The sequence below is a fragment of the Panthera leo genome, chromosome E2 (genome assembly GCF_018350215.1).
Source record: "Panthera leo isolate Ple1 chromosome E2, P.leo_Ple1_pat1.1, whole genome shotgun sequence".
In the NCBI taxonomy this organism is placed as follows: domain Eukaryota; kingdom Metazoa; phylum Chordata; class Mammalia; order Carnivora; family Felidae; genus Panthera; species Panthera leo.
The window spans coordinates 5,934,587-5,948,286 of record NC_056693.1 but is presented as its reverse complement, the minus strand read 5'-3'; the positions used below and the strand labels follow the sequence as shown (position 1 = coordinate 5,948,286).

Below are 13,700 nucleotides of genomic sequence, written 5' to 3'. Positions count from 1 at the left end.
CAAGAACCATATGATTCTCTCAACAGGTGCAGAGAAAGCATTCAACAAAATACAGCATCCTTTCTTGATAAAAACCCTCAAGAAAGTAGGGATAGAAGGATCATACCTCAAGATCATAAAAGCCATATATGAATGACCCAACGCTAATATCATCCTCAATGGGGAAAAACTGAGAGCTTTCCCCCAAAGGTCAGGAACAAGACAGGGATGTCCACTCTCGCCACTGTTATTCAACATAGTACTGGAAGTCTTAGCCTCTGCAATCAGACAACACAAAGAAATAAAAGGCATCCAAATCAGCCAGGAGGAGGTCAAACTTTCACTCTTTGCAGATGACATGACACTCTATATGGAAAACCCTAAAGATTCCACTAAAAAACTGCTAGAACTGATTCATGAATTCAGCAAAGTTGCAGGATATAAAATCAATGCACAGAAATCGGTTGCATTCCTATTCACCAACAATGAAGCAACAGAAAGAAATCAAGGAATCAATCCCATTTACAATTGCACCAAAACCCATAAAATACCTAGGAATAAATCCAACCAAAGAGATGAAAAACGTATACACTGAAAACTACAGAAAGCTGATGAAAGAATTGAAGAAGACACAAAAAAATGGAAAAAGATTCCATGCTCCTGGACAGGAAAAACAAATATTGTTAAAATGTTGATACTAACCAAAGGAATCTACATATTCAATACAATCCCTACCAAAATAACACCAGCATTCTTCGCAGAGGTAGAACAAATAATCCTAAAATTTGAATGGAACCAGAAAAGACCCCGAATAGCCAAAGCAATCTTGAAAAAGAAAACCAAAGTAGGAGGCATCACAATCCCAGACTTCAAGCTATACTACAAAGCTGTAATCATCAAGACAGTATGGTACTGGCACAAGAACAGACACTCAGATCAATGGAACAGAACAGAGAACCCAGAAATGGACCCACAAATGTATGACGAACTAATCTTTGACAAAAGCAGGAAAGAATATCCAATGGAATAAAGACAGTCTCTTCAGCAAATGGTGCTGGGAAAACTGGACAACGACATGCAGAAGAATGAACCTGGACCACTTTCTTACACCATACACAAAAAGAAACTCAAAATGGACGAAAGACCTCAATGTAAGACAGGAAGCCATCAAAATCCTTGGGAAGAAAGCAGGCAAAAACCACTTTGATCTTGGCCACAGCAACTTCTTACTCAACCCGTCTCTGGAGGCAAGAGAAACAAAAACATAAATGAACTGTTGGGACCTCATCAAAATTAAAAGCTTCTGCACAGCAAAGGTAACAATCAGCAAAACTAAAAGGCAACTGACAGAATGGGAGAAGATATTTGCAAACGACATATCAGATAAAGGGTTAGTATCCAAAGTCTATAAAGAACTTATTAAACTCCACACTCAAAAAACAAATAATCCAGTGAAGAAATGGGCAAAAGACATGAATAGACACTTCTCCAAGGAAGACATCCAGATGGCCAACCGACACATGAAAAAATGCTCATCATCAGGGAAATACAAATCAAACCCACCATGAGATACCACCTTACACCTGTCAGAATGGCTAACATTAACAACTCAGGCAACAACAGATATTGGTGAGGATGCGGACAAAGAGGATCTCTTTTGCATTGTTGGTGGCAATGCAAGCTGGTGCAGCCATTCTGGAAAACAGTATGGAGGTTCTTCAAAAAATTAAAAATAGAACTACCCTATGACCCAACAATTGCATTACTAGGCATTTATGCACGGGATACAGGTGTGCTGTTTCAAAGGGACACATGCACCCCCATGTTTACAGCAGCACTATCAACAATAGCCAAGTATGGAAAGAGCCCAAATGTCCATTGATGGATGAATAGATAAAGAAGATGTGGTATACATATATATATATACAATGGAGTATCACTCGGCAATCAAAAAGAATGAAATCTTGCCATTTGCAACTATGTGGATGGAAGTGGAGGGTATTATGCTAAGTGAAATTAGTCAGAAAAAGACAAAAATCATATGACTTCACTCATATGAGGACTTTAAGAGACAGAACAGATGAACATAAGGGAAGGCAAACAAAAATAATATAAAAACAGGGAGGGGGACAAAACATAAGAGACTCATAAGTATGGAGAACAAACTGAGGTTACTGGAGGCATTGTGGGAGGGGGGATGGGCTAAAAGGGTAAGGGGCACTAAGGAATGTACTCCTGAAATCATTGTTGCCACTATATGCTAACTAATTTGGATGTAAATTAAAAAAAATGAAATTAAAAAAAAAAAGGCAAAGGAAGAATTGAGCCCTTCTTACCTAACTGCTTGAGCTGGGGTATCAATCTTCTCCTGCTGGCCTGGATCCTCATTCGCAGGCCTTCAGACTGACTGAGTTACACCACTGGCTCTCCTGGATCTCCAGCCTGCAGATGGCAAATTGAGGAACTTCACAACCTCCCTAATTGTGTAAAGCAATTGCTCATAATACCTCCTTTCCTAAATATATCCTATTGGTGACCTTCTATCTGTTAAACTTGCTAAACTTATTTATTAATTCTCGTAAGTTTTTTCTGCAAATACTTTTAGAATTTCCACACACACAGCCATGTCATCTGTAAGTAATGAAACACTTATTTCTTCCTTTTCAATCTTTGTAAGATCCGGTTCTCTTTCTTAATTGTTTTTAAGTTTATTTATTTTGAGAGAGATGGAGATGGCACGAGCGAGGGAGGGGCAGAGAGAGAGGGGGAGAGAGAGAGAATCCCAAGCAGGTCCAGCACTGTTGTCACAGAGCCTGATGTGGGGCTCCAACTCAGAAAACTGTGGGATCACAACCTGAGCCCAAACTGAAGAGTCTGACACTTAACTGACAGAGACACCCAGGCACCCTGATCTGTTTTTCTTTCTTAGTTTATCTTCTAAAACACCCAGTTCAAGTGTGATTAGAAACGGTAACACAGACAACCAGGTCTCATTTGTCATCTTAGAGGGAAAGGTTCCAATATTTCACTATTAACATGCCTTGTGTTGGGAATGTTTTAAAACCCTTTATCTAATTAAGAAACTTTCCTTCAATTCCTAGTTTTCCAAGATTTTTTCACACATGAATAAGTGTTGAATTTTATCAAAGATGTTTTTCTGCCTCTATTCTGATGATCATATAGTCTTCTTTTCTGTTAATGTAATGGATTACATTATTGCCTTTGAAATGTTAAACCATTCTTTTATTCCTAAAATAAATCCAACTTGTTTGTGAAAAAAGAAAGAAGTCTGAGTTGAGTGAGCAGAACTGGATGTAAGTAAATTCTGAAATGGTGGCCTGGACAGGTTGAAGTAGAAAGGGCTTGTCCTAATTCCAGATTACCTTTCATACTCATAAACAAGAGAAGCTTCTCTTTTATGGGTTTAATCAAAGTCAAGCATTTAATTCCTCTTTCCCAGAAAAACTGTATGACATTACAAATAGTTACTAGTCCTGGAAAACATGAAAAACGGTCACCTGTGGGGTTGAGCTCTGAGCAATCATGAAAGGATGGGCAGTGTTGGAACAAAGTTCCACATCAATCCAGCCCACCCATCAACTTCTTTACAGAAAGATAAAGGGGCCTTGGGGGTATCATCTACTTATTTGGAGATATCAGCTCACTGCTCGGTAATTTAAAAACTGACTTAAGGGAAGAAGAGAGCTGTTGAATATTAAATTAGCACACTAAAGTAGGTTTAAGGTAGTGTTAAAAGATTATCAACATCCTTAACGGATGTGTAATGAAATACTATAAAGTTATTTGCCAGACATCCAAGAATACTTCGAATATATGATAGAGTAGAAAGCATGTAAAACTCATAATCTGAACGATAAAATTAAGAGGTAAAATAATCTGGAAATTAAAAAGCTATCCAATGGATTATGATATTAAAGATAAAGAGGATACATCAAATTTACAAAAGAATGCCATGAGCCATAAAAAAGGGGGAGAGAAACAGTACTGTTAATAATGGCCACTGTAAAAAGCACCATGTGGTTACAGAAAGTCTTCCCTCATTGACTGAGCTAGGCCTCTGCCCTCTAGATGAGTAGGGGTTGCAAATGGCATTATCTTCTGATGCAATACTTAGAAAGTGCAGATGCCTCAAACACCAGGTGTCAAAACTCGCAATCTCTCCTGCATAACTGGAACAATTCACCAAGTTTTAGATTAATGAGGTCATAGGGCCACAAATCAGTACGTCACGACGTAACATCCCATACCCAATCAATTCAGTACTCACCAGAGTTTGGGTCCTGTGCTTTGGCCCAGACCACTACGTGTTTTGTTCTCTGTATAAGTCTCTCTGTGTCCTTGTTTTTCTTCTGTCCTTTGGTCCATTTCCGTTTCCCTCCCTCGCTATTCCTCCTCCAAACGTGTGACCCCACTCTGCTGCAGCCTCTGTTTCAATCCCCGCCGTTCTTTCTCCCCACACCTTCTGATGACCCTCTAACTCCGCAGATTTCTGCGTCTTTCCCCGCCGTGTGTGTCCCCTCTTTGCCCTCCCTGTGGCGGGGCGAACGGCCTGCATCCACCTCACTAGTGACGACTGGGCCCGACACAGTTGGGGGATGGGGTCGGGGGGAGACTCGGGAATCACAGAAAGGTTCTGAGCAGGAACGTAACCGGCAGGGATATCGGGATCTGCAGGACCGCGGGCAGAAAGGCTGGGCCCGAATCCGCCTCGGAGCGATTTACGCCGGAAACGACGGCAGACCCCCGGGACCCGCCCCGAGCGAAAGAACTCGGAACTTCTTACAGCCACGCCGCAAGAGGGGAGAGGGAGGAGACGGTTCAAGAACTTTACCTTACCAGCCGACCCCGAAACCTGGGGTGGAGGCGGGCACTAAAGAGCGCGACCGCTGGTGTGAACCAGAAAAATGGAGACTCACTCACCCGAGAGCGCACGTTGCTCTGCGGGATCAGCTTCCGGGGCTGCAGAAAACCGCGCAGGCGCGTTCGTGGCGAGGCGGTGCCAAGGCAGGTAAAGGACGTGTTGGTTGGGGGCGGGGCCTGGGCGCGCAGGGTGCTACCCCGTTTGCCAATCTCGTAACGTCGGCCAGTCTGTCCTTCCTGTCTGGCGTTTTCTGGTTCTGCTTTTGGATCCCTTCCAGACCCGCTGGTGTACTTTGGAGCCAGGCTGGGTACAACCTCAGGGAACGGTAGGCCGCTTGTGTTGGGAGCGGCGGTATTTCACAAGCTGAGCCCGGTGCTCGGGGAAACTTCTGTAGCGAGCAGTGGAGACGCGCGTCCAGCGGCAGGCGGAGCAGTGCGGGAACCTGGGGTCGGGGGTCCTCATGGGACGATTGAGACCCGGACGTGACAGCTCCTTCTTTAATGAAGCAAACGCCGGGGTGGTCAGTGTCGGTGATGGACGCTAAATGCGAAAACTCTTCTCTGGGGAATGTGCAGTTTGGTATTAGCTCCCATCAAAGCTTTTCCCTGAATTGTCACTTCTAATTAGCTGGACTGTGTTCCCTGACCTTCCCCGCTGGGCCCTGGGCGGTGGGGGATGAAGGCTGGCATGTTCCTTTAAAGGAACAAACATTTCTGCCTCTATGGGAGTTCATTAATTTAATCTCTGTTTTTAAATTTGATATTCGAATCCACACCTCTCGAGAGGAAGTATAAATCCAAACGCCTTTGAGACCTACCAGATGGCACATGTATTTGCTTAAGCCCTTATTGCTAAATATCATTGCAATTGCATTTTTAATAATCTTTCTTCTCAGTTATTTGGAAGGCTATTTTTTCCTTGAAAATTAGATTCTTAAAAATGTATCTTGAGATAAAGCACAGGAGGGAGTGCAAGCGGGGAGAAGCAGAGAGCTAGATCTACAATCCCAAGGAGGCTCTGAGCACAGCCCTCTGTCGCCGCCCCTCCCCCCCCCCCCCCCCCCCCCCCACCTCTGGGCTGGATATCACAAAACCTGAGATCCTGAGCCACAACCAAGAGTCTGAGGCTTAGCCCGCTGAGTCACCCAGGCACCCCGAATATTAGATATTTCAACTGATCTTTTCGTTTTCTGTTTCTGAATGCTTGGTGCCCAGTGCAGATAATGAAGCTTCCTAAAGGTGTACTCTTTCAGAGATATTTAACTTTTCCTAGTACTGATGAAATACTGGTTTTGAAATATTAACAGAGACATGTGATAAGGATGTCTGTTCTTTATGTGAATAATACAAGCAAATTGTAAAAGTAGTTTTTCACATTTTCAGTAGCATCATATCCACTCAATAATTTTTAACAGGAAATATGCAAGTTAGTAGCTCCTCTTCTGTTTCCTGTGGAAATTCTGAAGGAGGTGATGGCTGCATTTGCTTTTCGCATCCTATTATGTGACTGCCCCCTCCAGTGCTTAAATCTCTGCAAGGAGTGAATGAACACATGACTACACATTGTTCAACAGTTTACAATAATTTATAGGTATCTTGTCATTTTAGACGGTTGAGTATTCCTTCTGTAGCATGCAGAGACGACCCTGGACACAATAAGGTCAGGGCTCCAGAGAACAAAAGGGCTGATTATTAAAAAAAAAAAAATGGAGTGATTAGAGCACAGGGATTCAGCACCCACCAACTGAGGTTTTTAGAAAGAGCCAAATGACATGAAAAGGTGGAAGAGAGGGGCGCCTGGGTGGCTCAGTCGGTTAAGCGTCCGACTTCGGCTCAGGTCATGATCTCACGGTCCGTGAGTTCGAGCCCCGCGTCGGGCTCTGTGCTGACAGCTCAGAGCCTGGAGCCTGTTTCAGATTCTGTGTCTCCCTCTCTCTGACCCTCCCCCGTTCATGCTCTGTCTCTCTCTGTCTCAAAAATAAATGAACGTTAAAAAAATTAAAAAAAAAAAAAAAAAAAAAAAGAAAAGGTGGAAGAGAGAGCCTAAAACGATACAAAGGTGTTCACCAAGACAAGGATGCCTTGGGTAGACCTCACCTCCGGAAAAAATCTGGATATGTTGTTCCTCTGAATGTGCTGGACCCACTGCTTATATCTTAAGAGCTTGAAAATTATGCAGTTCCTGGTTCAGATCATGAATTCCAATATCGACAGGAGGGAAGGCTAAAAGTAGGGCAAGTGGTGATTGTGAGATACTGTTATTCAGAATCCCCAAACTTCTTAAAAAACTTTTTAATTATTTTTTTTAAGTTTATTTATTTTTGACAGACACAGGGTGTGAGCATGAGCTGGGGAGGGGCAGAGAGAGAGAGAGAGGGAGTGACGGAATCTGAAGCTGTCAGCACAGAGCCTGATGCGGGGCTCGAACTCATGAACTGAGATCATGACCTGGGCTGAAGTCAGAGGCTTAACTGACTGAGCCACCCAGGCGCCCCTCCAAAGTTCTTTGTGATGTTTTCACTGTTCCTAGTCAGTCCCAGGAAGAGACAAAGTGGTATTTACCATCACACTTAGGATCAAGCAGCTGGTTGTTAGAGATACATGCAGAGCTTTTATTTTAAGTTCTATCATCTTGGAGTTCCTGGGGCCAATCTTGATGTCCTGAAGACACTCAAGAAGCAGGTGATGCCAATGGATACATCACTGGCCACTGTGAACATACAAAACAAGTTTGCATATGGGGCACCAGGGTGGCTCCATGGGTTGAGCATCTGACTTCTCTCCCAGTCACGATCTCGAAGTTCGTGAGTTCCAGCCCCATGTCAGGCACTGTGCTGACAGCTCAGAGCCTGAACCCTGCTTTCGAATTTGTGTCTCCTCCTCTTTCTCTGCCCTTCCCCCATTCGCATCTGTCTCTCTCCAAAATGAATAAAAGCATTAAAAAAACAAGTTAGCATAAAAACTCAATGAGGACGTTTCACACACAAAGCTATCGCTGAATGACTTCTTTAAAGATGATGAGCCAGAGGTTGGCTACAGTCAGGTGCTTGAGAAGCAGGTCTTAGGAAGGAATTTAACCATTTTAATTATTATTTACCATATAGACTTCTCTTTGTTTGACCTTTGTCTCGCTGTAGGATGTGAAGAATAAGACCATTTATTGAAAGGAATTCCCATTCCCCAAATACCAAGTGTTTATGATGTTATCCCCACTTTAGTTTTTGCTGGTTATTAACTTTTCTTACGCACTTTGGCATACTTTTGACTTTTTACCTTCACTGATCTAATAGTTTGTTCAAAAATAAACATCTCAGAAGGATAACTGTAGTCATTTTGGGTTTTCCTTCTTTTTTTTTTTTTTTTTTTTTTAGAGCTTTTTGTGGCTATTCTTACTATTCTCTGAGATTTTTGCAGCAACATTGCTAGTTTGAAAAACTGATGGTATCTCTTATCAGGATCAAATTAAATTAATAAATTAGCTAAAGGAGAATTGACCTTTTTATAATATTGAGTTTTTCTACCCAGGAACGTGATGTAATTTACATTCATTTCTACCTTCATATATTTCAGGAATGTTTTTTTTTCCCTATAGGCTTTACAAATTTTTGTTAGATTCATTCCTGGTTAGATTATATCATTTTATGATTTTAAAGTTATTTGTTTGTTTTAGAGAAAGAGTGAGGGAGAAGGGCAGAGGGAGGGAGAGAGAGAATCCCATCAGGCTCCAGGCTCAGCACAGAACAAGGCACAAGGCTAAATCCCTTGACCCTGGGATCACAACCTGAGCTGAAATCAAGAGTTGGATGCTTAACCGACTGAGCACCACATGTGCCCCTATTTCATTTTATGTTACAATTTTGTAACTGCATGACCCTCCTACTGTAAGTCATAAACAATTATTTGTTGTACCTAGGCTACTGTACAAACATATCCTATGTACAGGGGCACCTGGGTGACTCAGTTGGTGGAGCCTACCACTCTTGACCTCAAGATCATGACCTGAGCCCCATGTTAGGTGTAGAGATTTCTAAAAATGAAATCTTAAAAATACTACCCTATTGGGGCACCTGGGTGGCTCAGTCGGGTAGGCGTCCAACTTTGGCTCAGGTCGTGCTCTCGTGGTTGGTGAGTTCGAGGCCTATGTCGGGCTCTGTGCTGACAGCTCGGAGCCTATAGTCTGCTTTGGATTCTCTGTCTCCCTCTCTCTCTGCCGCTCCCCCTCTCACACTCTGTCTCTCTCTCAAAAATAAATAAACATTTAAAAATTAAAAAAAAAAAAACCCTATGCAAAAAGACGTTATTGTTTTTGAATGTCAGTATCCTGTCTTGTTAGCTTATGGAATTATTTTTTGTTGTAGATTTTCTAACAGTTCCTTTGTGTTTCCAGACAAACTTTTATCATCTGAAAAACATACTTCTATGTCTTTGTTTCTAATTTCTATGCCATTTTACATTGCCCTGGCTAACCTCCAACACAATGAGAAATGAATACAACAGGTGATCATGTACTTTTTTTAGTGTCGTTTTCTGGCCTTAGTGGAGTATCTCTAGCACTTCCCTATGAACAAGAAGAAGATTTTGTTTTGCCAAGTTGGGAAAGATCCGAAAGAAATTCCTAATTTCAAGTGTTTTGACTTAACATCCTTAGATGTTGTATTCTTCCAAATAATGTTTTTGTAACTATGAGTAAGATTTCTGATTTCTCTTCAAAAATATGAAGTATATTAATTTCCTAACAGTGACTCATTCATGAATGGGAGACACAAATTTCTTGGCTCATTATAATTCTTTATTCTTCTTCAGGGTTTTGGCTGTTTATTGTCCATGGTACCATCTGTAGGGAGAGATGACATCTTTCTATAGTATTCTTTTTAGTACAAACTTTAGGATGTTTTAGTCTCAGAATGTCATTTGAAGTATAAAGATAATTTGGAAATTTTACTTCCACTCTAATGCTCTTGAATTCAGTAAGCAGCATTAGCACGTCTTCTATTTAAAGAAATGGAAGAATCTGGTGGCTTATCTGATCCTGGTGTTTTTTTCGTGTTTTTTTTTTTTTTTTTTTTTTTTTTTTTTGTGAGGGACTGATAAATGAAAAAAAGACGACTTCCTCTTCTCTATGAATATTGGTCTGTTTGGACTCCCTATCTTAAGTCAATTTTGGTAAAATGTATTTTCTGAGAAAATGTCCACTTTATATAGGCTTTCTAGTTATTTTTGAATTGCAGAGGTGGACAAATGATTTTTAATCTCATTTGTTCACCAAGCTCTTTATTTGCATTTATTGAAAATTTTAAAAACAGAAAATCCTTCTTGGGTCATTTGGAGGATTCTTTCTCTCTGCCCATAAGTTAAATGGTGGTGGTCCTCGGGTCTGGGGAGTAACAGAGGATTAGACTGGGGTCAGAGAAATCCTCAGGGAAGCACAGAATCCAATGAGGCTCATGTGCTTCTCGGCTGGTCTTTCAGGGCTCATCCCTTGGCATTTCCTCCTGCCATGTGACACCCTGTCTGCTTCCAGGAATAATGGAAGAATCTCTCTAAAACACTCCAACGGTCCCTTTGGACCTGCTCACTACAAACTTCTAATAGATCCTGGTAATTAAAGAGTTTTTCAGAACCGTTCTCAGTTCCCCAAGTGTTGAACTATCATTGTCACTACAGCTGACATGTTGATGGCAATTCTTTGGGGAGGTGAGGTCACAGAATCACTAACCTCTATCTCAGGGTTTGGCTTCCTCCCTCCCACACGTGCTTTGCCTGCTACTTTACACCCAGCTTCCAGTCCTGGCAGCAGGAAGGAGTCTGTGAGTATCTTCTAGTTTAGTGTGAGACCACAGTCTCTACGGTTGGGAGATGCAGCAGGAATCTGCTGAGCATAATAGGTGAGCATGTCTGGGAAAAGAATCTTCCGGCACAGGCTGAGCTTGTGAGAGAGACTGCTCAATCAGTGCATGAGTGCTGCTAACGAAATTTAATAAAACCCCCATTAACGGGGTTCTTGGTGTTTGATCCAAGTGCCATCAGAGTCTGAATTTAAGATACGTCAAGATGGTAATTTCAGGGAGCACCGGGGTGGCTCAGTCGTTTAAGCATCCACTCTCGACCTCAACTCAGGTCTTGATCTCAGGGATGTGAGTTCTAACTCCGCACTGGGCATGGACAGTCTATTTAGAAAAAAAAAAAAAAAAAATACTTCCAGAATTAAGCAGCCATTCAATACCGTGAGGAAGAGTCAGAGAGACATTTTTAGAAGCAATATTGTGAGCACTGTAAAGGCATGTGCATGTGATAAGGTGTACGATGGAACTAACTGAAAAACCTGATTCACAGCAGAAACAGCGTGTCTAATGGGAATTGCTGAAATTTATTCTTCTGTAATTTGAGTGTGATGTGCTTAATGGAGACAGTAACTGTGTCTCTACTGAAAACCTCTGTGCAATATTGATCTGTGAGACAATCTTCTTTCCTGAAATTAGGAAAGGTCCTTTAAGATAAGGTTATTAACTATAGAGTGATTCAAGGGGGGAAAATGAAGGACTTTAATTTATATTTTAATTTTAAAATAATAAATTAATTTAAAAATTCACATCAAGAAAAAAAGACAATTTTAAGCTACATTTCTTCTGGTTTAAAATTATTTCAACAGTATTCCCAGCTCACTACTCACCTCTCTTGCTTTTCAACTCATTAAATGCCCAAGACTCCAAGTCTACAGATCCATTTTGCAGGTTTGTATTGTATTTGAATAGATTTTCTAAATCAAATATCAATTCGAGTTTCAATTTGTGTATTCTAAAATAACAAATATACAGTGATGTGATCTTTAAGTATGATTAATTTATTTTCTGCCCTAATAAGCTTTATCACTATGTGATGTTTCATGTCCCATACGTTAGCACACAGTGCAGTTCCGCACAATGATTTCTGTTACGGATGCCATTGTCCTTTTGGTCCAGGCAAAAAATGAAATGACTTCTGCTGTCATCCTAACAGTTCTCTACATTAAATAAATCAGACTGGCTCATATAAAATTATTCAATGCATGTAAAATTTATTAAAGCTTTCAATCTTCATTCCTTAGTTATATTAGTTATAAAGAATACTTAAAACTGGGAAATGACCAAACCAGGTTTAGAAAGTAAAATAAATTTAAAATATGAGGTGTCTGTGTGTGTGTGTGTGTGTGTGTGTGTGTGCATGTACCCATGACGAGGTTCCTGGCAGAGTATAGAGCAGTAGAAAGCATTTGTGTCATGGCAACTAGGCCACCAAGGTTCAAATCCTGATTCTACTGCTATTTACATGAGTCACTTAACTTCCTGCGGTTAAATTCTCCTCGTCTATAGAATGAGGGTAATGTTAATTCCTAACTCCTAGAGTTGTGAATATTATATAAGTTACAATAGGGAAAGCGTTAATAACAGACTCACACATTGTAAGTGCTATAAAGAGACACATATGTACCTTGGGAAATCTCTTAACAAAAGACAATATAGTTTAGATGTTCATTCTCAGGGGAAATGAAATGTAAGTGCAGATTTTGTTTTCCAGGAAAATGTAGGCCGAAACTCATGTTTTCATGCAGAACTCACTGCCTGTGATTTTGAATACTGAATTCTAGACAATGACAGAATGGCCTCGGTGGATGTGAATATAGCAATGATCTTCCTATCCTGGAGTCACTGGAATTCTGGGCAATTTCTGACTCTTCTATCATTAGACGTCCTTTTGCTTCAAGGGATGCAAGCCGAGATCCATGAATTTGATTCTTAGGAACCTGTCTGTAGCCAACTCCTTGGTCATTCTTTCCAGAGGAATCCCAGAGACCATGATAGCTTTAGGACTAAAACATTTCACTAATTATTATGGATGCTATGTTCTTTTGTATGTTCACAGAGTGACCAGAGGTATGTCGATTTGTTCCATCTGCCCCCTGAGGGTCTTCCAAGCTATCCCAATCAACCCTGGGAACTCTAGGTGGATAGAGCTTAAAGTAAAAACTCCGAAATACATTGGCCCCTCCAGTATCCTGTGTGGGGTGTTCTGCATGTTCATAAACTTGTTTTTTCCTATTTATATGGCTGGTAAATGGAATAACAAAACTACTACCAAAAAAAGTGGTTTGGGACATTGTTCTGCTTCACAGTGTAGCGACAAGATCACAGGCTCATTATATGCAGCAATGACATCTTTCTTTGACATTTTGTGTTTGGGATTCATGACCTTGGCCACCAGCTCCATGGTTTTTCTTCCTCACAGGTACAAACAGATGGTCCAATGCATCCATAGGAACACTGTCTCCCCCAGACCCATCTGTGAGACCATGAGACCAGAGCCACCGAAAGCACCCTTATTTTGGTGACCACCATTGTATCATTTTATGCCGTTTTGTCCATCATTCAAGTTTACTTGGATCTCCTTGATAATTCTAGTTGGTAGCTGGTGAATGTCACTGGACTAATCACTACATATTTTTCAACTATTAGCCGTTTTGTTCTCATGAATCATGACCCAAGCATATTCAGGCTGTACCATGTCTGCTGTGGAAGAAATCTAGAATTCCCTCATCCCATCAGGGAAATATGAATTGTCTTCCACCTACCTGTTCAGTATAGATGCACTGAGACCTCAAAGAATGTTAAGAACAATGAGCCAATTTCATTGCATAGACAGGGGTAAATGAGACACACTGACACTAACCTAATATGAAATGGTAAAGAGCATGGTACATGAAATCATCTGTAATTAATATCGATGTACTTCTATAGTTGTATTATTACTGGTCACAGAAGGATAGATTCCATAAAAGTCTTGAAATACTGTGAACATACTGGAAT

The 13,700-nt window shown here is 41.0% G+C and overlaps 2 protein-coding genes across 2 annotated transcripts in view; one reads left to right on the top strand and one right to left on the bottom strand.

Moving 5' to 3' along the window:
- Positions 1 to 4,919, bottom strand: part of LOC122208855 — a 58,901-nt gene extending 53,982 nt beyond the window's left edge. The window contains 2 exon segments of the mRNA XM_042920311.1: positions 2,316 to 2,421; positions 4,268 to 4,919. The gene's annotated coding sequence lies outside the window, so the exon portion shown is untranslated.
- LOC122208854 lies at positions 3,531 to 13,374 on the top strand. Its single transcript, XM_042920310.1, is given in 3 exon segments — positions 3,531 to 3,650; positions 4,486 to 5,008; positions 12,543 to 13,374. Coding segments are annotated over 3 exon segments (1,326 nt in total). The 3' UTR covers positions 13,226 to 13,374.
- The last annotated feature ends 326 nt before the right edge of the window (positions 13,375 to 13,700 follow it).